This window comes from Nansenia antarctica, assembly GCF_963989245.1.
Source record: "Nansenia antarctica genome assembly, chromosome: 7".
Taxonomy (NCBI): domain Eukaryota; kingdom Metazoa; phylum Chordata; class Actinopteri; order Argentiniformes; family Microstomatidae; genus Nansenia; species Nansenia antarctica.
The window spans coordinates 12,860,544-12,884,519 of NC_137677.1; the positions used below are offsets into that span (position 1 = coordinate 12,860,544).

The 23,976-nt window shown below is 43.6% G+C and overlaps 1 protein-coding gene across 1 annotated transcript in view; it reads right to left on the bottom strand.

The window, feature by feature from the left end:
• Positions 1 to 23,976, bottom strand: part of LOC308161628 (heparan sulfate 2-O-sulfotransferase 1-like) — a 46,914-nt gene that overhangs the window by 22,746 nt on the left and 192 nt on the right. Inside the window, exon 2 of the mRNA XM_080535671.1 lies at positions 23,753 to 23,881. Within this exon, the coding sequence (XP_080391797.1) occupies positions 23,753 to 23,881 (129 nt within the window). The remainder of the gene's footprint in view (positions 1 to 23,752; positions 23,882 to 23,976) is intronic.

Here is a 23,976-nt window from a genome sequence, read left to right on the forward strand (position 1 = left end):
GGGGATAAACACATGGCATTCTGAGGTGACAGGCAGGCAAGGTGAATATATACGCTAACATACTCTTCCTGACTGGCTCAGTGACTTTAAGAACAGACTGCCGTCGAATCCAGTACAGAGATGTTAATGGAAAACACTTAAGCCTAAATATATTTTAAGATCATTACTTCCCTTTCGAGGAATTCCACTTGTGACAGATAGTTCCTCTCATTAAGTTACTGTTCCTGGAGCAGAGTTGCTGTGGACATTCACCAGCCAAATCCAAGATAGCAGCATTACATCTGATCCACAGTGTAGGGAAAGGCCTCGGTGCTCGCCTACTTATGATGACCGGTGTATAGCCTCGACGATTCACTTACTTTAGACACATGTACATGTTGTAAGTAGCTTTGGATAAAGGCGTCTGCTAAATGTCTAAAAGTAAATGAAAGGGCCCCATTTATACCAAATCTAGCTCCACAGAGAGGGGTGCCACCTGTTGTCCATGTCCTTTCACTGTCATCTGCTTCAGTGTCCTGACTGACTATGTGTCCAGCACAATTAATGTCACCTCAAATATAGACCAACCCACTTTTACAGGGGAATACAATATTGTTTATGGACAATTGACGTACACCGTTTGTTCAAGAGTGGAAAAGAAAAGTACAAATATTTGAAATATAATACTGATGTACTGATTCGCCATCGCGACGACTCTCCACGCCACTCTATCCCACCTGGAGAGGGGAAACAGCTACTAGCTCTTTGTGGACTTCAGCTCCGCCTTCAACACCATCCTTCCAGACAGGCTAGTGACCAAACTACTAGACCTGGGTCTACCACACTCTATATGTGCATGGATCAAGGACTTCCTGACCGACCGCCCCCAGAGGGTCCCCCCAGGGCTGCGTGCTAAGCCCCATCCTCTACAACCTCTACACCTACGACTTCACCCCCGTCCACCCCAGCAACTCCATCGTAAAGTTTGCAGACGACACCACCGTGGTGGGATGCATCTCGGGGGGGGACGAGGCGGCGTACAGGGATGAGGTAGAGCAACTGAGCAAGCTGTGCAAGGTTAACAACCTGCTGCTGAACAAGTCAAAGACCCAGGAAATCATCGTAGACTTCAGGAGGAAAAAGTCCGAGATCCAGCCCCTGCTCATCGACGGAGAGAGCGTGGAGAGAGTCTCAACCCTCCGATTCCTGGGGATGCACATGCGGGATGACCTGACCTGGAAGGACAACACAAAAGACACCATCAAGAAGGCACAACAGCGGCTATACATCCTGAGAGTCCTCAGGAAGGAACACAGCAAGCAGGAGATACTGGTGACCTTCTACCGCGGCGCAGTGGAGAGCATCCTAACCTACGGCATCTGCAACTGGTTCTCCAGCTGCACTACCGCGGAGAGAAATGCGCTACAGAGAGTCGTGAGAACAGCACAGAAGATCACCGGCGCCCCCCTCCCCTCTCTGGAAGAGCTGTACAACACACGCTGTCTCAGGAAGGCCTCCAAGATCTCCAGGGACCCTACCCACCCTGGGTACGAACACTTTACCCGGCTGCCCTCGAAAAGGCGGTTCAGGACCTTGGCCGCAAGGACAAACAGACTGAAGAACAGCTTCTACCACAGGGCCGTCCAGGCCCTGAACACAGCAAAGACCTAGGTTCTGGGCCCTGGACAGTCTGGACGGATTGATGGCAGCTGCTGGACTGAAAAAAATCAGGTGTAGTGCTGAGGCACAAATATGTACATTTCAAGCCTGCAAACTGCGACACTTTAAATAAATGTGCAATAACACTATTGTGCAATATGACAACCCTAGTCGTCTATCTGTACAGTATAGTACAGTGGATAGTGTACATAGCCTTTATTTATGTAAACCAGCTCCTTCCCTTCTTGTCATTTTTTTTATTTATTTTTTAAGTTTTTTTTTTTTCTTTCCTAACACCAGGGGAGCCACCCCTCCTAAATGTCGTTGTTTGGTACCTGTACTGTAGCAATGACAATAACAAAATAAAGACCATTCATTCATTCATTCATTCATACATAAGTGCACATACCCATCACTAATGATGGTTTAAACATTTTTTGTTTTTAAACTCACCATTCACCTTCCTCCCTCTTCCTCATCTGTGACCTCCCCTCAACCTCACCTGAGGGCGGGTTTGTTACCTGTGTATAAAAAGTCATGTTTCCCCTCTGTCTGGGACTTTTCTGAGAAGACGTTGTCTGTCGTACTGTAAACTGTTCTCCTTTTGATAATTAAATACCTTTTCTATACAATTTGAAGAAACCAGGCTACCTTTTTCTATTTTCTATTTAGATACTTAAATATTTCCCTAACATTTCAGAATTCATATATTTAGTTTTTTATAATCTCTGGTTTGCATAAGAATCAATTAAGGCCCTGCAGTGGTGAAAACCGCCCCGTGCATCATTGGCACCAAACTCCCTTCCATCAGGTCGTTCCAGGCAACCCAGCAAACCTGGAGTCCAATCAATGAAATGAGATTGGAGGTGTGGATTAGAGTTACTTTGATTTATAAAATACACTTTTCTATTCACAAGAAGGTTTTGCTGATGTGAGCCATGCCTCGCAAAAAAGAGATCTCCGAAGACCTACGATCAAGCATTGAGACAAAGAGTGACAAAGTAATCTCAAAGAGTTTAGATATTCATCAGTCTACAGTTAGACAAATTGTCTATAAAAGGAGATGATTCATTACTGTGGCTACTCCCTAGAAGTGGGCGTCAAGCCAAAATGACTTCAAAGGCACAACGCAGAATGCTCAATGAGGTCAAAGAACCCTAGAGTAACAGCTAAAGTTTATATAAAACAGACCTGTGTCATTACAACAGAGATCCGAGCAAAACAAATCTCACTTTCAGCACGTCTCTATTTCCAGACTTCAGTCAAAGTTAAGGCTGATCTAATGTTGATGAGGGAGGGTGATCTTTTCCATTACAATAAGTAGGAGAGAACGGGATTGAATGTGTCACTGTCAGTAACTTGATTACTTGTCATCTAGGTAAATAGTTAAATGTTACTCTTCTCCTGTGCACTTGCGTTAGGCTACACACTTTAATTTGTTGACTAGGATGTAGCAACCTCATGAGAGTGTACGGTTGCAATCCGAAGGAAGCTAGGTGACAGAAGGAAGCTAGGTGACAGGAAGCTAGGTGACAGAAGGAAGCTAGGTGACAGAAGGAAGCTAGGTGACAGAAGGAAGCTAGGTGACAGGAGGAAGCTAGGTGACAGGAAGCTAGGTGACAGGAGGAAGCTAGGTGACAGGAAGCTAGGTGACAGGAAGCTAGGCGACAGAAGGAAGCTAGGTGACAGAAGGAAGCTAAGTGACAGAAGGAAGCTAGGTGACAGAAGGAAGCTAGGTGACAGGAAGCTAGGTGACAGGAGGAAGCTAGGTGACAGGAAGCTAGGTGACAGGAAGCTAGGTGACAGAAGGAAGCTAGGTGACAGAAGGAAGCTAGGTGACAGGAAGCTAGGTGACAGGAAGCTAGGTGACAGGAAGCTAGGTGACAGAAGGAAGCTAGGTGACAGGAAGCTAGGTGACAGGAAGCTAGGTGACAGAAGGAAGCTAGGTGACAGGAAGCTAGGTGACAGGAAGCTAGGTGACAGAAGGAAGCTAGGTGACAGAAGGAAGCTAGGTGACAGAAGGAAGCTAGGTGACAGGAAGCTAGGTGACAGAAGGAAGCTAGGTGACAGGAAGCTAGGTGACAGAAGGAAGCTAGGTGACAGAAGGAAGCTAGGTGACAGAAGGAAGATAGGTGACAGAAGGAAGCTAGGTGACAGGAAGCTAGGTGACAGAAGGAAGCTAGGTGACAGAAGGAAGCTAGGTGACAGGAAGCTCGGTGACAGAAGGAAGCTAGGTGACAGGAAGCTAGGTGACAGAAGGAAGCTAGGTGACAGAAGGAAGCTAGGTGACAGAAGGAAGCTAGGTGACAGAAGGAAGCTAGGTGACAGAAGGAAGCTAGGTGACAGGAAGCTAGGTGACCGGAGGAAGCTAGGTGACCGGAGGAAGCTAGGTGACAGGAGGAAGCTAGGTGACAGGAAGCTAGGTGACAGGAGGAAGCTAGGTGACAGGAGGAAGCTAGGTGACAGGAGGAAGCTAGGTGACAGGAGGAAGCTAGGTGACAGAAGGAAGCTAGGTGACAGAAGGAAGCTAGGTGACAGAAGGAAGCTAGGTGACAGGAGGAAGCTAGGTGACAGGAGGAAGCTAGGTGACAGGAAGCTAGGTGACAGGAGGAAGCTAGGTGACAGGAGGAAGCTAGGTGACAGAAGGAAGCTAGGTGATAGAAGGAAGCTAGGTGACAGAAGGAAGCTAGGTGACAGGAAGCTAGGTGACAGGAAGCTAGGAGACAGAAGGAAGCTAGGTGACAGAAGGAAGCTATGTGACAGAAGGAAGCTAGGTGACAGAAGGAAGCTAGGTGACAGGAGGAAGCTAGGTGACAGGAAGCTAGGTGACAGGAGGAAGCTAGGTGACAGGAAGCTAGGTGACAGAAGGAAGCTCGGTGACAGAAGGAAGCTCGGTGACAGAAGGAAGCTAGGTGACAGGAAGCTAGGTGACAGAAGGAAGCTAGGTGACAGAAGGAAGCTAGGTGACAGAAGGAAGCTAGGTGACAGAAGGAAGCTAGGTGACAGAAGGAAGCTAGGTGACAGGAAGCTAGGTGACAGAAGGAAGCTAGGTGACAGGAAGCTAGGTGACAGAAGGAAGCTAGGTGACAGAAGGAAGCTAGGTGACAGGAGGAAGCTAGGTGACAGAAGGAAGCTAGGTGACAGAAGGAAGCTAGGTGACAGAAGGAAGCTAGGTGACAGAAGGAAGCTAGGTGACAGGAAGCTAGGTGACAGAAGGAAGCTAGGTGACAGGAAGCTAGGTGACAGAAGGAAGCTAGGTGACAGAAGGAAGCTAGGTGACAGGAGGAAGCTAGGTGACAGAAGGAAGCTAGGTGACAGAAGGAAGCTAGGTGACAGAAGGAAGCTAGGTGACAGAAGGAAGCTAGGTGACAGGAAGCTAGGTGACAGAAGGAAGCTAGGTGACAGAAGGAAGCTAGGTGACAGGAAGCTAGGTGACAGGAGGAAGCTAGGTGACAGGAGGAAGCTAGGTGACAGAAGGAAGCTAGGTGATAAGAAGCTAGGTGACAGGAAGCTAGGTGACAGAAGGAAGCTAGGTGACAGAAAGAAGCTAGGTGACAGGAGGAAGCTAGGTGACAGGAGGAAGCTAGGTGACAGAAGGAAGCTAGGTGACAGGAGGAAGCTAGGTGACAGAAGGAAGCTAGGTGACAGGAGGAAGCTAGGTGACAGAAGGAAGCTAGGTGACAGAAGGAAGCTAGGTGACAGAAGGAAGCTAGGTGACAGGAGGAAGCTAGGTGACAGAAAGAAGCTAGGTGACAGAAGGAAGCTAGGTGACAGAAGGAAGCTAGGTGACAGAAGGAAGCTAGGTGACAGGAGGAAGCTAGGTGACAGAAGGAAGCTAGGTGACAGAAGGAAGCTAGGTGACAGAAGGAAGCTAGGTGACAGAAGGAAGCTAGGTGACAGAAGGAAGCTAGGTGACAGAAGGAAGCTAGGTGACAGAAGGAAGCTAGGTGACAGAAGGAAGCTAGGTGACAGGAAGCTAGGTGACAGGAAGCTAGGTGACAGGAGGAAGCTAGGTGACAGGAAGCTAGGTGACAGAAGGAAGCTAGGTGACAGAAGGAAGCTAGGTGACAGAAGGAAGCTAGGTGACAGGAGGAAGCTAGGTGACAGAAGGAAGCTAGGTGACAGAAGGAAGCTAGGTGACAGAAGGAAGCTAGGTGACAGAAGGAAGCTAGGTGACAGAAGGAAGCTAGGTGACAGAAGGAAGCTAGGTGACAGAAGGAAGCTAGGTGACAGAAGGAAGCTAGGTGACAGAAGGAAGCTAGGTGACAGGAGGAAGCTAGGTGACAGAAGGAAGCTAGGTGACAGAAGGAAGCTAGGTGACAGGAGGAAGCTAGGTGACAGAAGGAAGCTAGGTGACAGAAGGAAGCTAGGTGACAGAAGGAAGCTAGGTGACAGAAGGAAGCTAGGTGACAGGAGGAAGCTAGGTGACAGAAGGAAGCTAGGTGACAGAAGGAAGCTAGGTGACAGAAGGAAGCTAGGTGACAGAAGGAAGCTAGGTGACAGGAAGCTAGGTGACAGAAGGAAGCTAGGTGACAGAAGGAAGCTAGGTGACAGGAAGCTAGGTGACAGAAGGAAGCTAGGTGACAGGAAGCTAGGTGACAGAAGGAAGCTAGGTGACAGGTGGCAGCTGGTGTGAGATGACCACTGCCCCTCAGAGAGAATTCACAATAGATAACTCCAAGGTCAAGAATTGGATTATAATAATAAAAAATACTACATCTGGGAAAGTGGGTAATAATCCCAATTATGTTGGTTCCAGTGACCACACGACACTATTCTACCTCTAAATATAATGTTTTTTAATTCCTCTCAGGGTTAGAGCCGTATGTAGGAATATCATTTATCAAAGCTCTGCACCAGTGTTTCACCTCCCATTACTGGGGCAGGGATATACATTTGTCATTTCATAAATCCAAAAGGAATAGCCTAATAAATAAATAAAGATAAGCAGAAATGGCGAGCATGACATTGAGGCTAGTATTCAACCCCCGACAAATGTGATAAAACTCCTAATCTCTCATAATGTTTCCAATCCTAACCCATTTGAGAGTGGAATGAAAGCATTGGCTAAGAACCCTTTGTGAAATATGTGTCCACATGATCTGCTGGAATAACAACGGATTGAGAGATCAATGGAGAAGATGTTTTGTCGCTGGCAATTGAGACATGTGGCTTTCTTAGGTGTCAGCCAACCATCGGCATCCTCTGGGACTAATTAGAAACCTGGCATTTAGCTCTCGCCAGAAAATCACCCTCAACCACCTACTCTGTTTGTTTATCGCCACTTCTCCATCAATCGCAGCTCATCCATAACTTAAGGAAGTCGGCAGAGGAAAGAAAAGAGCCTCCGAACTAGCCACAGGCTACTCTGTGTCCATTAAAGTTAGCGCGTGGAATCGTCCAAATACAACACATCCTATGTGTAAATTATTTAGCCTGTACATTTTTACAGATGATCACAGTGAATGCCCACAGCCATTCTCAAGAATGTTGGTTCCATCAATCTGAGAGGATGGCTGGTAAGAAGCCATCAAAATCAATCAGCCAAGTCCGCGCTGTGTGTCTGTCATACTCCGTCAATCAGTGGGGAGCTCCAGATCAAGGTTCTAACCCACTGTGGCCCACTGCAGATCCCACAGCACAACATCATGTCAATGCGTCCAGCAGAATTGGCCAGGGACCAATCTAGTTCTCTCAACCGGACCCGGCTGACAACTCCCAGTCTAATTGGCCTATTGATTTTCGGAAGAGCCTTCTGGCACTAAAAACCAGTGTTAGGCATCATCTATATGTGATCACTAGATGCTCTAGAAGACGAATAACCTCTTAGCCCCCAGTGAAGGACAACAATTAACTGTGGATACCAGTGTATATGTAATCATTACACATTCAGTCGTCATTATTTCCAGAACAGGACAAATCGGATGAGACGAAGACAGAGAGGAGTTTTCCATCTCTCTCATTCTCCTGGAGTGAATCCTAAATGCTTGTTCACAATTTAAAACAAGTCTCCCCACAGATGCACATCACAGTAGATTAGATTCTTTCCGTCAGAATTTCATTATCATGAATGCAGGCCTTTCACCTTCATGGAGGTACAAATTGATTTTGAAGCATACTATGCAAGCAGATGGTGACATTTTATGGCCATCCAGGGAACAGTGACTCAGATTAATTAAAACAGCATTCTTACCTATTTGATATGCTCTTATTTGTGATGTTTGGCTGTTAAACTCTGTTCAGTATAACATTATTGTAGTACACAAGTCTGGTAAAAACTGCAGGCAATAATAGTTCTTGAATGAACAGGCAGAAACAGAACTGTAAATGTGTAATTTCCTTTTTCAATGGCATTACTGACTCCTGAAGACAGTAACAAAAGGTTGGCTACAGTACTTGACTAAACCGTGGCCTGCGGTGGTCCAGTGGTCTACAGTGCACACATTATGCCCATGTCGGCATGGGTTCGAATCCGGCCCATGCCCTGCTGACATGTCCTCTCTCCCTTCTTCTCCTTACTTTCCTGTCTGTCTTCACTGTATCTGTCCAATAAAATGAAGAATATGAATGGGACTGTCCCATTCAGAAAAAAAAAAGAAAAAAAAGTACTTGACTAAACCTCACCTCGTTGAGACCAAGCATTCTCCTAGTTACAGAACCCTTAGGGTTAGGGTTAGGGTTAGGGTTAGGGTTAACCCTAACCCTAACCCTAACCCTAACCCTTTTTTACCCGAAAACCTGGGTAAATCCTCTCGCAGAAAGTAGCAAAAAAGGGGTGGAAACCCGTTAGAAATGAGTGACATATCGCAACACGTCAAACTAGTCAAATACCTTGCTTGGGCGGAGCAATTTTTATTTGTATTTTTTATCAAAAACAAAATTCGGTTTTTCCTTCAAGGTTTTCTTCAATGTTGCAAGATAGACCAAAAAAAATATATGCGTCACACCAGCAGTCTGGGAGGTTGGAGTAGCAATGCTGATGAGGAAAACTAAACAAACTTACACAAATAGATTGGAATTGTCCATTCCATCTAGCCTAGTTTTCTAAAAAGTTTTACTGAAACGAATATCAGAAAGAAAAAAAAAAGTTGCCAAGCATGTTCTCTTAAAAGTGCCAAACAAATCGAGTCTATATGTTACGGTACATGTGGGAATATGGTAGCCTACATGTGGGAAAACTAGGGTTAGGTGCTACGTCGATTTGGTACATGCTGGCATGTCTAACCCTAACCCTAATCCTATCCCTATCCCTATCCCTAACCCCAAACCTAACCTTAACCATAGCACCCTAGCACCTAACCCTAGTTTTCCCACATGTACCGTGTTCCCACATGTACCGTAACATATATATTTCAAAGCAAATTCAGTCAACTAAGATGATCAAATGTAGGCCTACTCTATCTAAAATGTCATTCCTCCCCTAGCCTATAAGCCACATTTTTATCAAGCTCAGTCTATTTGGCTTTCAGTCATGAATTAGGCTATGCATGAATAAAGCTAAAGCTACCGAACCATGGTTTTTGTCTATTATTGTGGAAATTGGCATCTCATGTCACAAACGTTTCCTCCAACTCAATTCAGTACAGAAAAATAGGTTGTATTTATGCATTCAAAGTAGACAGGTTGTTCTTAGTGTCTATCAAGGGAAATGACATGTGTTGAGCTAACGCTTAGATTAGCTAATTTACGTTTGCTTAGCACCAACAACACAACATTACCACATACTACAGAAAGAGGCTAGAGAAGTAATTCTTGAAACAACAGAGCATAATCTTGAAGCCATTTGTCTTCCATTCTTCACAAGAAAAAGGCTTTAGCTTCCCACATGGACAGAAAAAAGACCACCGTTGTATCGCTTGCCTAGTGAGGCCAAGGAATTGTAATGAATCACAACGCAGTTCCAGTGGCATTCTTCACATTGCTTTCCATGGCATTTCATGACTAATTCATTAGCTTCCTAAAAATACACCATGGGGCAAGCTATTTTGTTAATGACCTTCGGAAGGCCTTTTCATTCTTAATGCTAGAAATAACAGGGAAACAACCTGACATAATGTCAGACAATGAGGTGTAATATAAATAGATCAAATATAGATTTCTCAGTAGACAGCACTTGAAGTAGAACACAACCAATGCATGGATGGATATATCGATAAGAAGGTAAAAGTGTATGGGGTCTGACAACGAGACACCTCAGCACATTCATGTTATACAAAAGCATTCTCCTCTAGGTCTAAATGATTTGCTGTGTGTGTGCGACGTACGCTTGATTGATTCATCAGTCATCAGTGGATGGAAGAAGCTACAGCACACTACTAAATCCATAAGAGGAGTATCTTGCACGCCTCAAATACGGCTACTAACACAGTACTTCAGCTGTTTAGGCAGATAACAAAGACTTGAAATGACATGTCATAAGTGAATTCTGTGCCATCTGAGTAGGCTATAGCCTAATTAGTGCTGCATGGATAGAGTGAAATAGTTACCTTTTCTGGGTAAAGTAGTAAGTAATTTTAGGGGAGAGAATCCTCAAAAGAGAAAGGCTCCAGTTGATAATCCGATACAAGGCTCACCTGGGAGAGCCTGGAGCCACCTTGGGGAGGGTACAGAATGTACTGACTGAACAGATTTTAAGAAATCCTGCAAGTAAGGCAGAATTTCCACCAGTTCTCTATATGTCTTTGTCTTTCAGGATATCGTGCAGAGCAGAGGGGAGCTAGCCTAGATTTATGTGGACGTCAAAGATGATCAAATACGCCCTAGTGCACAAAGCAAGAGATGTTTTCATTTTGGACCAGTGGTGTCTGATTGTTATTTCACCCAGGTGCAACTTGGGATGAGTGACAAGACAATACTATCTGATCATATAGCCTATACTAGGCCTATACACAGTGCCCTGTGCAAGTCATGGGACAGTTCTTCTTTCTTTTAGTTTTAGGTTACAGAATGTAGAGACATTACATTCTGTGCAGGCTATCCCAGGTCAGTCTTGTATGGGTTATCAACTGAAGCCTTTCTCTTATGATTTCACCAAAATGAAGGTTCTGTTACCCAGAAAGGCTCAGACTTCACTTATGACTGAATCTAGCTACTAGGTAGGCTAATAATTACCGTAGTATTATCACTATTTATCAGAATGTTAATTCTGATGACTCTCACAGCTGATTATTAACCTCACTTGTCCTTCCACTTTCAGCCCAGAAAAAGCTTCGAACTAGAACTCTGCAGGCTTTCCAGCAATGTGAAGAGGAGTCTTGAAATGTGCTACTATCTGTCTAATCTGTAGCAGTCTTTGCTATAGGCTACAGAACAACTGAAGTTACTATATTTATTTATTACTTAACTTAGCCCAATAACAATTATCTCAATTCAACTTATGAATAAATAATAAAACAAGATATTCAAAATATTTAGCTTAGGCTGGTGATACGCAGGACTACGCCGTATACCCACTAGGAAAGGCCAAGGATTTCCATATACCCACTTAAAAATGTTGTTGCACATGTGGACGTCTCCGAACTTCAGCCATAATTTACTAAAACGTAATGGCGTGTAATGATGGGGGGCGGGCACTCATGAACTCATTCATTTATTTATTCAACATTGCTGCGATATGTCTCCATCTCGTGGGTTACAGAGGTAACTGCTACAACAACAACAAACTGTCTGTCAAAATTAACAATAAATATATAGATACATAAATGAATGTATGAACAAATAAATGAATGAATACACACAGTATAACGAAATACATTTCTATATTTATTTATTCTTTTACGCATTCATTCTTTGTTTTCCACTTTCATTCTTTGTTTTTCCACATTAGCCTACATGTCCGCGGGTGGAATCGAACCGGCGACCCTGTGATTACATGGCTGACGCCTTGAAATTGGCGACAGACAACACAATAAAGTATAGCTATTACTTGAAGAAGACAGTTCACGGTCAATAATTATTACAAAAATATCGGGCTGCTCTCTGTGGATAGTTCGGCATACAGGTCGCATCCGAGTATACTTGATCATAATTCATAGACCTGTCATCTTCGAACCTGCGCACCATGTAATGAACGGACGTAACCACTAGACCACGGAGAAGCCACCGAATGTGACGGCGATTTTAGGCTATTTAAAGTTTAAGAACGTTCAATAGGTAGAACGTTCAACGTTTTAGAACGTTCAACGTTCCCGCCTGATCCACCACTTGTCCGACAATATTTATGGACATATCATCAATCTGACGGGAGACGGTATTGTTTGATAATGGCACCAACTTGAACGCGTCAGCTGCTTTCTTGTCCAGCATAGTTTTAGACAAAATCATAGCGGCAGGCAAAATCAGATCTTCGGCGATTGATTGATTTTTTTTTTGACTTAGCCACCAGTAATGAAACAGCATAGGACGCCTCCAGTGCTTTGCTTGACACACTTACCTGCCGCTTCCTTCAGTGCAGGGACGCGGGAAGGGGGGTGCTGAGGGTGCTGCAGCACCCCCTAGCGGCAGGCAGAAGGAGCTCCTCCTGCCTGAATTTAAAAAATGAAAATATTATTCAAACAATAATTTAAAACAATATAATAACTATTGTTGCTTTTGGGAATACAAATAAATGTGTTTTTTGTAATAAATGTAAAAATGTGTTTGTTAGTTTTAATGTTAGTGATCACATGGTCATATCTTGCTAGGGACTTGACATCCGAGTTAGCTAACTATCAGGTGCAGGTGCAACTTGGCGCAAAAACGAATCTCTGAGTTCAGCCAGAACAATTGAAGTGGAGCTGGAAGAAGATGCTGATGCAGGGGCAGGGCCTTCTTCCACTTTGCCCACAGACCACCATCCTACCCCATCCAGTGTAGCAGCAGGACCTAGCAGGTCTGAGGCTTACGTTAGCCCTAGCCAACACAGACCAGGGGTCCCGCCACCCCCACCCCCAGTGGAAATTACTGTAAATTCCAACACATTGTTGGTAAAATATTTAACGTTACGTCTTTGTAGTGTGTGGGTGTGTGCGTGCTTAACTAGTATTGCCCGTGCATTGGGGCCCGTCGTTATGCCACTGTGTGCGTGTGAGCGAACGAGCAAGCAGCGAGAGGGAGGGAGGGAGAGAGAAATCGTTATCATTTTTTCCCCTGTAGCGTATATAGACAGCACCTCAGCACCCCCAGTCAAAATACTTTCCCGCGTGCCTGCTTCAGTGTAGCCTGACTTGACTTGAACTCTGACAGTTTTCGCTTGAAAAGGTCGTCAGTTTTACCAACAGTTGCTAGGTGTTTGGTGCTCTGGTGTCGCTGTAAATGGGATGGCTTCATTGACTTATTAGCCAGGACTTCGCCGCAGAAAAAGTACTGTGGCTGTGGTGGATCAGCCGGTGTACATGTAAATCCCCACAAAACATATGTTTCCAGATAATAGCGGGGTCCTTTTTTCTTTTTTGCCTCAGTTTTCTTGACCGTGACTGTAGCTGGTCGTTTTAGCCATCTGTCCATCTTTGCGGTATACTGACAGGCCTAGCTGACTTGCGCGCGAAAATTATCGTGAACATGATTTAAATGAGACGTGACTACCACTTGTGTTACAGTCCTCACCTGTCGGGGAGGAACTTAAGTTGCAGCGTACCATTTTAACAACAGGTTTATGACATTTTTATTTATTTTTTGGGAAGGGGAAATAAATTATAATTCCAAATCTTTCCACGTACCCCCTGCAATCCCCTCACGTACCCCCGGTTGGGAACCACTGGGTTAGAGTACAGTTCCACGCAATTTCAGCCCTAAAAGATGAACGGAAATGTTGTGATCATTTTTTCATTTCCCAGTGCAGATAATAACATGCCTCAGCTACTAGCCTATAAGAGGCTTAGTCATGCTGTGAGAGATAGACGTCTGATGAGAGAGCAGATTAAACACCACAATGCAGAGAAAGTCCAATCTGAACTGCAGCCCTGGGAGAATATCACCATGGAATAATTTCCTTCGACCATCAGAGCGATAAAACAAGGACAGACTTAGGGCTTAAATGTGCATGTGAAAAGAAAGTGCCCCCAAAAAAGTGAGAAAAGTCAGCCATGTTAACCGTAATGTATCTAACAGATCCAATGAGGCATCATCCAATGGGACTTTTGAATACTCTAACTAGCATTTTCTCAAAAGATGAGGTACAATAAAACGTTGTTAGCCTAAGTATTTTTGGTTCTGCTCAGCACTATTTGCTCTAACAAATTGCCACTGGGCCCCAGAGTGTGTATGTGATTGAATAGATATATGCCTACAGTTCAACTAAGAGGTACATTTACTGTAAGCATGTACGATTTCATGAGGCTTCACACTAGGGTCTAATAAAATACCTATGAGACCAGTGTTACTTTCTTCTCAGGGATGAGTTTACTTTGATCAGCATCCCCATAGAATTCTCACTGAATAATGTATCACCAGCCTACATGGCACTGCAGTTAAAAGTATTTAATTTCATTTAGGCTTAAATCTCTGCAGCATATGGTGCCCTGCGTAAGTAATGGGACAATTACACTTCTTTTTCTTTTTTTGGCTCTACACATGAACAGTTTGGATTTTAAATCAAATTACTATGAAGTTAAAGTGGGGATTCTCAGGCTGTATTTAATGGTACTTGTGTACATATTGGTTTCACCATTCAGAAACACGTTTGATGCATAGTCCATCTATTTTAGGGGTACCCAAAAGCAATGGAACAATTGGCTTGACATGGTGGTATGCTGTAGCCCAAATGAAACATGGCGCAGGGGGCGTTTTAGTTTGAGCATGTATAGCCTAGCTGTCACTAGAACTTGCCAACTTGTCATAATTCATGATTGTAACTGCTGAGGCAGCAGCCGAATGTATGAAGCGTTCGGAAACATTGTGTCTACTCAAGTGCAAGCAAATGCCAATTGGATTGTGCTTCATCATGCACTAAGACAATGATCCAAAACATACTGCCATAGCTACTAGGGAGATTTTTTCAGGGCCAAAAAGTCGAAAGTTATTGACTGGCCAAGTAAATGTTCAAATTTAAATCCAATTTCCATTTAATTTCCTGATTATAAGATTATAGGCAAAAAGACCTCAAAACAAACAACGACTGAAGACAGCCGAGGTACAGGCCTGGCAGAGCATCAGAAGATACATAGCGTCTGGTGGGATCAATGTTTAGCAGACTTCAGGCAGTTATTGCATGCAAGGTATTGCTGACCAAATACTAAACATGACTGCTTAATTTGGACATTTGATAAATGTCCCATTACTTTTGGCAACCCTGAAATAGGGGGAATATGCATAAAAAGTGCTAGAATTTCGGAAATTTCCGAAACCAATATGTACACCATAAAATACAAGCTGTCCCATTACTTACACAGGGCACGACACCCCCAATTCCAAGATACATTGGAGAGCCAGTCTTTGCACTAACTTACATTGATAACATGGTATAGCCTATTCACATGTTGTTTTATTGACGGAAAGGGCAGACTGAGATATACAGTATATAGGTCAGACCAGCCCTGTCACAACACCATAAATCATGTAGCAGCTGTCTCAGACACATTTGATTTGTTGTCTCCCTAAGCAGATTTTCCTTTCCCATTGGCAGGATGGCATCACTTTCAGCATTGGTTCTGAGCCCTGGCCTGTGCAGTTAACCAGGACAAAACCTTCACCGCATGGCTGTGCCTGAAACAACAGGAAGGGCCGCTGCTCAGCGGCTGACATGCACACAATCTCTGTTGGTCTCTTGTAGAAGAAATCTTCCCATGACTCACAATGGCTGGATTATTTTATTTCAGACTGTTGTTGGTGATCATTGCTTTTTCAGCTCCTGTGGGTGTACGGAGCGAAGTGACCCCGTCATACGAAGTGACACCACCGTACGAACGAGGAAAGCAGCGAGCTGACTGACCGAGCAGTACACCCTAAACCTTGCCCTGAAAATATTCGACGACCCATCCCATCCACTGTTCAGAGTACATTATTCTACCAGCTGAACTAGATTCCTGACGCAAGTCAAAAGCCCCTTTCACACTTAGTTCCCTGTAAATTGCATGGTATCCCGACCCGTGTCAGCCAGGCATTTTCACTGTTCACACATGACCGAATTAGCCAGAAATTACCTGGTTGCTCCCTTTCACACATGGCTACGACCCGGGTCTTGAATCATGCATTCAACTGGATTCAGAACTGGAACGAGACAGGCGCATGAGACCGCCATATACCATACCTCCGTTTTATATAAAAAAATATGATGAATACTTGTATTTATATGTATATAAAACGGAGGTATGATAATGATATATGGCACATCAGGGTTCGACAGTAACGCTTGCCCGGAGCAAGTAAAAACTTTGCCGGGTTTGTTTGCGCGAGCCCGACAACGCTGCTGGATCCTGGATATTTTTACCTGTGTGCAGGAAGAACAACAGACCACGCAGGCGCCAGACCAGACTAGATGATCGTCGTCGGGCTTGCGCAAACAAACCCGGCTAATATTTTACTTGCTCCGGGCAAGCGTTACTGTCGAACCCTGCACATAGTATAAGGCAGTCTCACGCGCCTGTCACGTCTCCAGTACATTCGAACTTTGCATCCTTTGAAACATATGGTGGGATGTAAGGATCTGGTAACTTAACAACAATAGCAGCATTGAAATAGTTTACTTTATGTTCAACTGGAAAAGGTAGTGAGGGCAGAGTTTTGACTTTGTGTGAAGTAGTGTCCAGTTGTGGAATTATATTTAGTCGAAGCGATATTCGGAGTCTGGGGCAGTTCTTATGCGCTCTGCCCTGCTGACTGCGCGATGCAGGACAGCTGTGAAAGGAGACGGACCAGGCAATGTTCAGGCTTCTGTTCACACCTAAGCCTTCCCTGTATAATTCCATGGAATTTACATGGTCGGATTTCCCTGGTTAGTCGCGTGAACACATAAGCCGTCCCTGGAAATTCCAAGGAATCTGGAATATATGTGTGAAAGGGGTGTAAGAGAGCCATCACCCCCTTTGTACCGAGGAGCATACACCGCCTCAATAAAAACAGACTGATCAATGGACAGCCACACACACTTTATGCAGTAGCACAATGCAGTTCATGTAGTCATCAGTTTTTGATGATGATGGTCTACTATGGGATACATGTTTGTTTAATGTTGTGCTCTTGTGTGCAACTTTGGGGCAATAAAGGTTTCATTCATTCATTCAAAACAACAATGCCAAAAGCAATATTGCTGTGGCTAAAATTAACCTGGAGAGCACTGGCAAGAAAAACATCACTTCATGAACAGGAATAGTGAAGACAAGCTGGACCTAGCTAGGATGTGAAACAGTGGAGGGGGATTGGAATCATTTGGACTTCATCAGGGAGTGTATTCATTTTCAGTCAAATGTAATTGAACACTAATCCTTACCAGGAAAACATCAGTTTCATATGGATGCATTGCCTTGGGGAAATGGGCTTTTAAGATGATCAGGCTGCCACGTGAGCCCAACAAATGCCCACCATCACCATGTGTTTTCAGAAAAGAACACCGATCAGCATCCCCTATGTGGACCACTTAACCTTTGCCTTTCAGAGTATCCTCTGTCCCAACATTTTTGAAGTAATACTCATTTACATAATAGTGTAATAATATTGCTGATTTAGCCAGCACTGGACAGGCAAGACCATACTAAACAAAAATGCTAAAATAAAGAATAATCTTACGGTGTGAGGCTACATGACATGAACTACAGCTTGCTACTCTCACTATCAGGGAGCCTGTGGTAGTCTGTGATCCAGTAACAGACATGTGTAAGTGTAGGCTAACCCTAACTAGGGATGGGAATTGATACGATTTTATTGATACCGATTTCATTATCAATTCTACTTATCGGTTTGATTCTTTATCGATTCCTGATACATTTTCTGTGTGGAAAAAAAGTAGGCCTACACAGGTTTTCAGTGTCAACGCAGATTTTATTATCTTAAGTCTCTGAACACAGTGTATAATATCTGAACATAACATTTGAACATAAACAATATAATATAACTAGGCTATAACTTATAAGTAACTTACAACTTATAAGGATACTAGGAAAACAAATTTGTAAACAAATACCTATAAAACTGAAAAATGAGCATGTCTGCTTTCTCTGGGAGGGTCCTAGATCAGCGATTCCCAACCTATGGGCCGCGAGGGTACTGCAAGTGGGCCGCCAAATCATGGCAGAAAAATGTTTTATTGAAGTGTTTTACTGTACTGTATGGTACTGTATTTTTTTCTTTAAAACCTTCAAAAATGCATCATTAGTGTGATACTGATAGATAGGAACTTATGGTAGGAGCTACATCCGTTGATCGCCCCAGCGGGAACGTGCCAACCGGAACGTTTATTCATTTTCAGTTGAACTTGAGGCTAATCAAAATGGATAGTTGGCTAGCATCTGGCACACTAAAAAGAAAAATAGATGGTACATCTGTCCCGTCCACAAGTGATGTCCCGCCTGTCAAGCAAAAAAGAAGAGTTCATAGAAAGTACAGTGCTGAATATTTAGCCGTGGGATTTTTTTGGACAGGCACAGAAGACCAACCGTTACCGCTGTGCGTGGTGTGCTCTGAGGTGTTATCGAATGAAGCTCTAAAGCCAAGTAAACTACGTCGTCACCTTGAGACAAAACATCAACAGTATATGTCCAAAGCACTAGATTTTTTCAACAACAAACTCAAGGATATCAGGCCAAGAAAAAAGTCATTGAAACATTGTGTATGGGCACTGAGAACGCAAACACAGTGGAAGCATCTTGTCGGGTTGCGCGACTGATAGCCAAAGCTGGTAAACCACACACAATCGGTGAGAATTTAATTCTCCCCACCACAAAAGAGATAGTGGAGGTGATGTTGGGAGAGAAGGCACGTAAGTCAATCGACCTCATCTCATTGTCTGATAACTCAGTCGCCCGCAGGATTTACGACATGGCCGAGAATGTGTCAGAACAGCTGATAACGGGCATACGAGAAAGTCATTTTTATGCCAACTGGATGAATCGACAGATATCGCAAATATGTCACAACTGCTTGCCTATGTAAGGTATGAAAACAATGGAGAAATAAAAGAAGAGTTCCTGTTTTGCAAACCTTCGCCAATGCGTTCTACTGCTGAGGCCATTTTTGACATTCTGAACGTGTTCATAGTTTCAAACGCGATTGATTTGTCCAAATGTGTGGGAGTGAGCACTGATGGGGCCCGTGCGATGCTAGGCCGACACAGTGGAGTCATCACCTGTGTGAAAGCAGTGGCTTCACTCGTAGCATCTGTCCACTGCAGCATACACAGAGAAGCGCTGGCTACGAAGAAAATGCCTGCAGATCTCAAGACTGTTCTAGACGAGGCAGTCAGAGCAGTCAACTTTATCAAAAGCCGCCCACTGCAATCACGTTTATTTTCAGTTTTATGTGACGAGATGGGCAGTGACCATAACCAGCTTCTGTTACATACTGAAGTCCGGTGGCTCTCAAGAGGGAAGGTACTGACGCGACTTTTTGAATTGCGTGATGAGGTCAGGGTGTTTTTCCTCTACACAAAGTTTGAACTCGCACATAGTTTCAGGGATTTTGAATGGTTGGCTAAATTGGGATATCTGGCCAATATTTTCAACCACTTAAATGGACTCAACCTCAGGCTCCAAGGAAAAGCAGTGACCATTTTCAATGTTCAGAATAAAATAGAAGCGACCATAAAAATGTTTTAGGTGTGGGCCAGACGAGTTGAGCAGTCAAACTTAGACTCTTTTGAGAATCTGTCTGATATTTTGACAAAGGAAGAAATGCAGGTTCCCGTCACCATGATCAATCACATGAAAGAACACCTGCATGGTTTGAGGACCAAGCTGCGCGAATACTTCCCCATCCCAGACGTGCAGTGCAACTGGATTGAAAACCCCTTCGCCAGCCACAGTGACGAGGCCCTCGCAGGCCTGAGCGCAAAAGAGCAGGACAATCTTATTGATCTCTCCTGCGACAGCGCGTTGAAACTGACTTTCTCACAGAAGCACCTGACAAACTTCTGGCTTCACGTTGCCTCGGAGTATCCTGAGCTGTCCAACAGAGCTGTGCGCTTTCTGATGCCTTTCCCGACGACATATCTCTGCGAGACTGGCTTTTCGGCGCTTGTGGCATTAAAGACAAAATACAGGAATGAACTGAATGTTGAGCCAGATCTTCGACTGAGGCTGTCATCCCTTAAGCCAGACATCAAGCATTTGGTGTCTGCCATGCAACACCAGCCTTCTCATTAGGTGAGCCAACATTAATGTGCGCCTATTGTTGGTTTTATTTTTACTACTAGGCCTACTGCACTGTATGTATGATGATTGTATGATGATGAAATGAATTGAAATGCCAAACTCTCAAAAATGCCAAAAGCTCAGCAAGGTTCACACCAATACCGAAGAAACGTTCAGTGTCAGCTAGTGAAAGAGGAGGCGGCCATATTATCTCTGAGATCTCCTGCTCACAGCCATTATCACTGAGATCAGGTCCTCCTCTCGATCAATACAGCTGTCTGGGCCATGTTGTAGCACAAACAGTTTGTTGTTGTGCACCACATGATGGCTTTCTTTTATCCATGTGACCTGCTGTCATAGAGGGAACAGAAATCAGAGGTAAAACATAGAATTCCCAATCAAGAGACCAGATCATGCATATTGGTAGGTCAACAAGAGAGTGTGGTAAACAGCGGGATGATGAGCATAGGGACAATTAGCTAAAAAATGGCTACAAACTACAGCTAGTCCCAAAATCTACTAAGCAATTTAGATCTGAAGACTGACTAGATACTAGAGACAGTGAGATGCATTTTCACAGGAAGCCAAATTAGGCTAAAATCTTTATGATGTTAGGCTATATTCAATGTGGTCATTTCATTATGAATGCATTGCCCCTGGTAAGAAGTGCATAGGATAAAGTGCCAAGAAAAATTATCCTTAATTCTTTACCACTCAATAACCATCCTACAATAATAATGTGCTCAAGCCAAATGGAGATATGCACAGAGATCAGGGGATTCTGAATGTGTGCATGGATGTGTGACCAGGGCATTCCGGGCCATATGAACAGGCAGCAGCACACGTTGGCCTGAAATTGGAAGTGGATGATGTGACGTGACATGAATAAGGTGTAATGGTTAGCTCAGAAGAGGTCTTTTCTGTCATTCGCATGTTTGCCATTGCATTTATTCATTGACACTAACCTAAAGGAGTCATATAGCCTAACTCTCATTAGAAATGTTGGAAACGTTGTAGCCTAACAAGAGTTAGCTAGTCACATTAAACCCTACATTTAAAATTAGACCAAAGTACTGACTATTTGCCTATGCTGTGACTATTAGCCCCAGTGACTAAATCTGTGGTCCTCACAACTTCTCATCTTGGGGTGGCAACAGTAGCAGAGAGAAACATTGTTTCAGTAGTAGAGCCCAGTAGTGTGTGGTCTCACCAGTCTGGCAACCCTCACCAGATCATTTATCAAAGTGCTGTCTAATTAACACAAAGGCTAGCCTCCTGGGAAAAGATTAATAGAGAAACATAAAGGGAGTACAATCCTGCGCAGCCGTATAAATCAAATGCTGAGAGATCTCCATTCATCATCCAGCTAACCAATGACATTATGGATAGGCTGACAATCATAAAAGCGCACAAACTTACTCCTGTGGAAGATAGTTAAACAGGGAGTGGACACCTGCATGTTGAAGGGCTTGATCAAAACAAAACCAACTAAATGACCAACATATGTGTATGTCGCCATTGATTGTAAATCGCCAATCAGATGGCAGAGGGTAGAGAAGATGATCAAAAGAATCCCTCCAGGAAATGCAGCATTATCGTGAAATGGCATAGGGTAAACGTCCCTATTAAGCCCACGTACCATATAAGCCCACTTGTAACTTCAAATTTTAAGTGTTAAGTGTGTCAGTTTAAAAAAACTGCATGATCATTTTGTGCTGTGTAATGTTTCTTCAAATGAAGCTGATTCTTACCTACATGCCAGTTTTTTTGTAAGTCAATCAGATTTTCTGATCTTGAGTTAGGGTGAGTTATGTGTGACATGTGCCAGGTGAGTTGAGAAGAAGTTTCAAAAAAACGTTGGTCCTTTGGGTACCCTCAGAAGAACACTTTTTAAACATATTTCTACTCCTGTTTTTGATAAGTACTCATTTGTAACAGGTTTTGGTGGGCTTAATAGGGACGTTTACCCTACATACAGCTTCCCTCATAACCAGTATAAAAGTATACGTATATCATAGGACCCCCTCGAAAACGAGATAGCTTCAAGGGGTTATTCCTAATAAAGCAATTTCTTATCTATAGGCCTACTTGAATTGGTTGTCAATCCTTTTGAGTTTTGTTTTTCCTTTTGACTTTGCCAACAGCTAAATGGGTAGAGAAGCAATCAATAATAGACTCTCCTGGTGGCACATGAATCAATCACTATACCGTACAGAGCAACCCTATTATTTTAGGCTAAACATACTGTCGTTGTGAAGTTGTGAGGAGCAAGTTAAAGTGAAGGCTATGGCTTGTTTTGAATATGAAATACAAAAGCATCTCAAATCCATCAAGGAATACTTTGCACCAAAGAAAATAGAGGGTATTTCATTTTTAATTTCCATCATGACAATAGCTCAGCGTTGTGATAAGGCTAAGCAGAGAATCAGGCTAAAAGGAACAGGGCTATTGCTGTGAGAGTCTTCTGTCAGTCAGTCAATCACTCACCACCACCACCACCACCCCTCGATTGTCATTCATCGGTCAGAGAGTAAACCGCAGTGCTCATTGATCAGCCCTAAGAAAAATCCAATAAAACAGCCTACGCCTTATTAGCCTACATCTTATTAGGTTTACAATTTCTAGCGCATTCATAATCCAACAGAGCAAGAGTGAGTGTGACTATAAGGCTGAACATGGAGTAAAACATCATGTTCTTGTTTGTTCACTATTCCTTTTAGGGTAGGCCTAAAACAAATCCCTCACTCTGGTTGGTTGGCAATCTTCAAAACCCAAAAGTAAAATATATTGGTGTAACTTGCTGTGAGGAAATGTGCAAGGCCAGTGAGTCCACCATAATTAGAGTCTCCCTTGGACGATACGATAGTAGATAGTCCTGGAATTTTGGAGAAAAGGGTCTTCTCAGTCCTAGCCCTAGCCCCTGTGGAGAGCTGCCTGAGATGCCTTGATAGGTGTGTTGATTAGCTCCATCTTGCCCTGGTGGAACTTTCACCATTGCTTACACCTAACCAATCCTCCCTGATCCACCATAACTACAAAGTCATAGGGATGTAGGGGGCTCTGTCTGGGCCAATTACCATTAGACAAACCTGACACCTGTGCATTGAGAGAATTCAAGAGAGTCAGTGGGACAGTGGATGCTTTGGGAGAGTAGCAGCAATGCATCCACTGTCAAATGATCAGCAATGTCTTGTCTAGAGACTTCTCATGGGCTCGTGTTGTCACTTCTATGTCTGGTACTCCTAGAAATACTAAAACAGCATGATGCATAGCTGCAGCTCATTCTGATCAAGGTGGGGGGAAACATATAGTGCTAGCTGTCAACCGATTATAGTTACTATGACATTTCGTGAGCTTAGAATTATACGGTTCTATCTCCGTTTAGGGTAGTTCAGAGATATTGAGCGTCAAAGTTTTGACATTCCATTATGTTTTGTGAGATGGAACCTTTGTATTATATGAATTACTAACTCAAAAATGTCAACATTTTAAAAATAACACCACACAGGCATTAATAAACACCTAATGGATCAGATTATGTAAAAACCTCAATTTTGACAAAAATGGAGATAGAACCTTATAATTCTAACGTCACGATTAGCTACCGAAAATATACATCATAGATTATGCATGACAGTTTTGCTAGTGCACATTATCATTCCAGCTGCCATCTAAGCTGGTCCCACTTACACAGTTCCTTCGAGAAAACCTCTAGGACAGACACTGTCTAGCCTGATCCTTTGGCTGTGTCATTTTGTATATGTCCAAGTTATTTGAAAACAAAACACTGATCCAATTTCGCAGACACACAGCCGTGGTATTAAATGTGCCTTTGAAAAAAAGATTCGCTTACTTACCCAATTTAGCTCTCGACTCCTCCAACACCTGGATCTGGTTCTCAATGAAGAGCATCGCCACTCCAAAAGCCAAAACAGCCAAAAGCTGAAACTTGGGTGGCATCATAATCCTTAAGAGCCCCATCAAAACTAGGAGACGATCACACAACACAAGTCATACCGCTGAATGATCAATAACGATGCAGAAGTCAAGAAGACAGTGAAACCCCAAGTGGTCTTGTGGA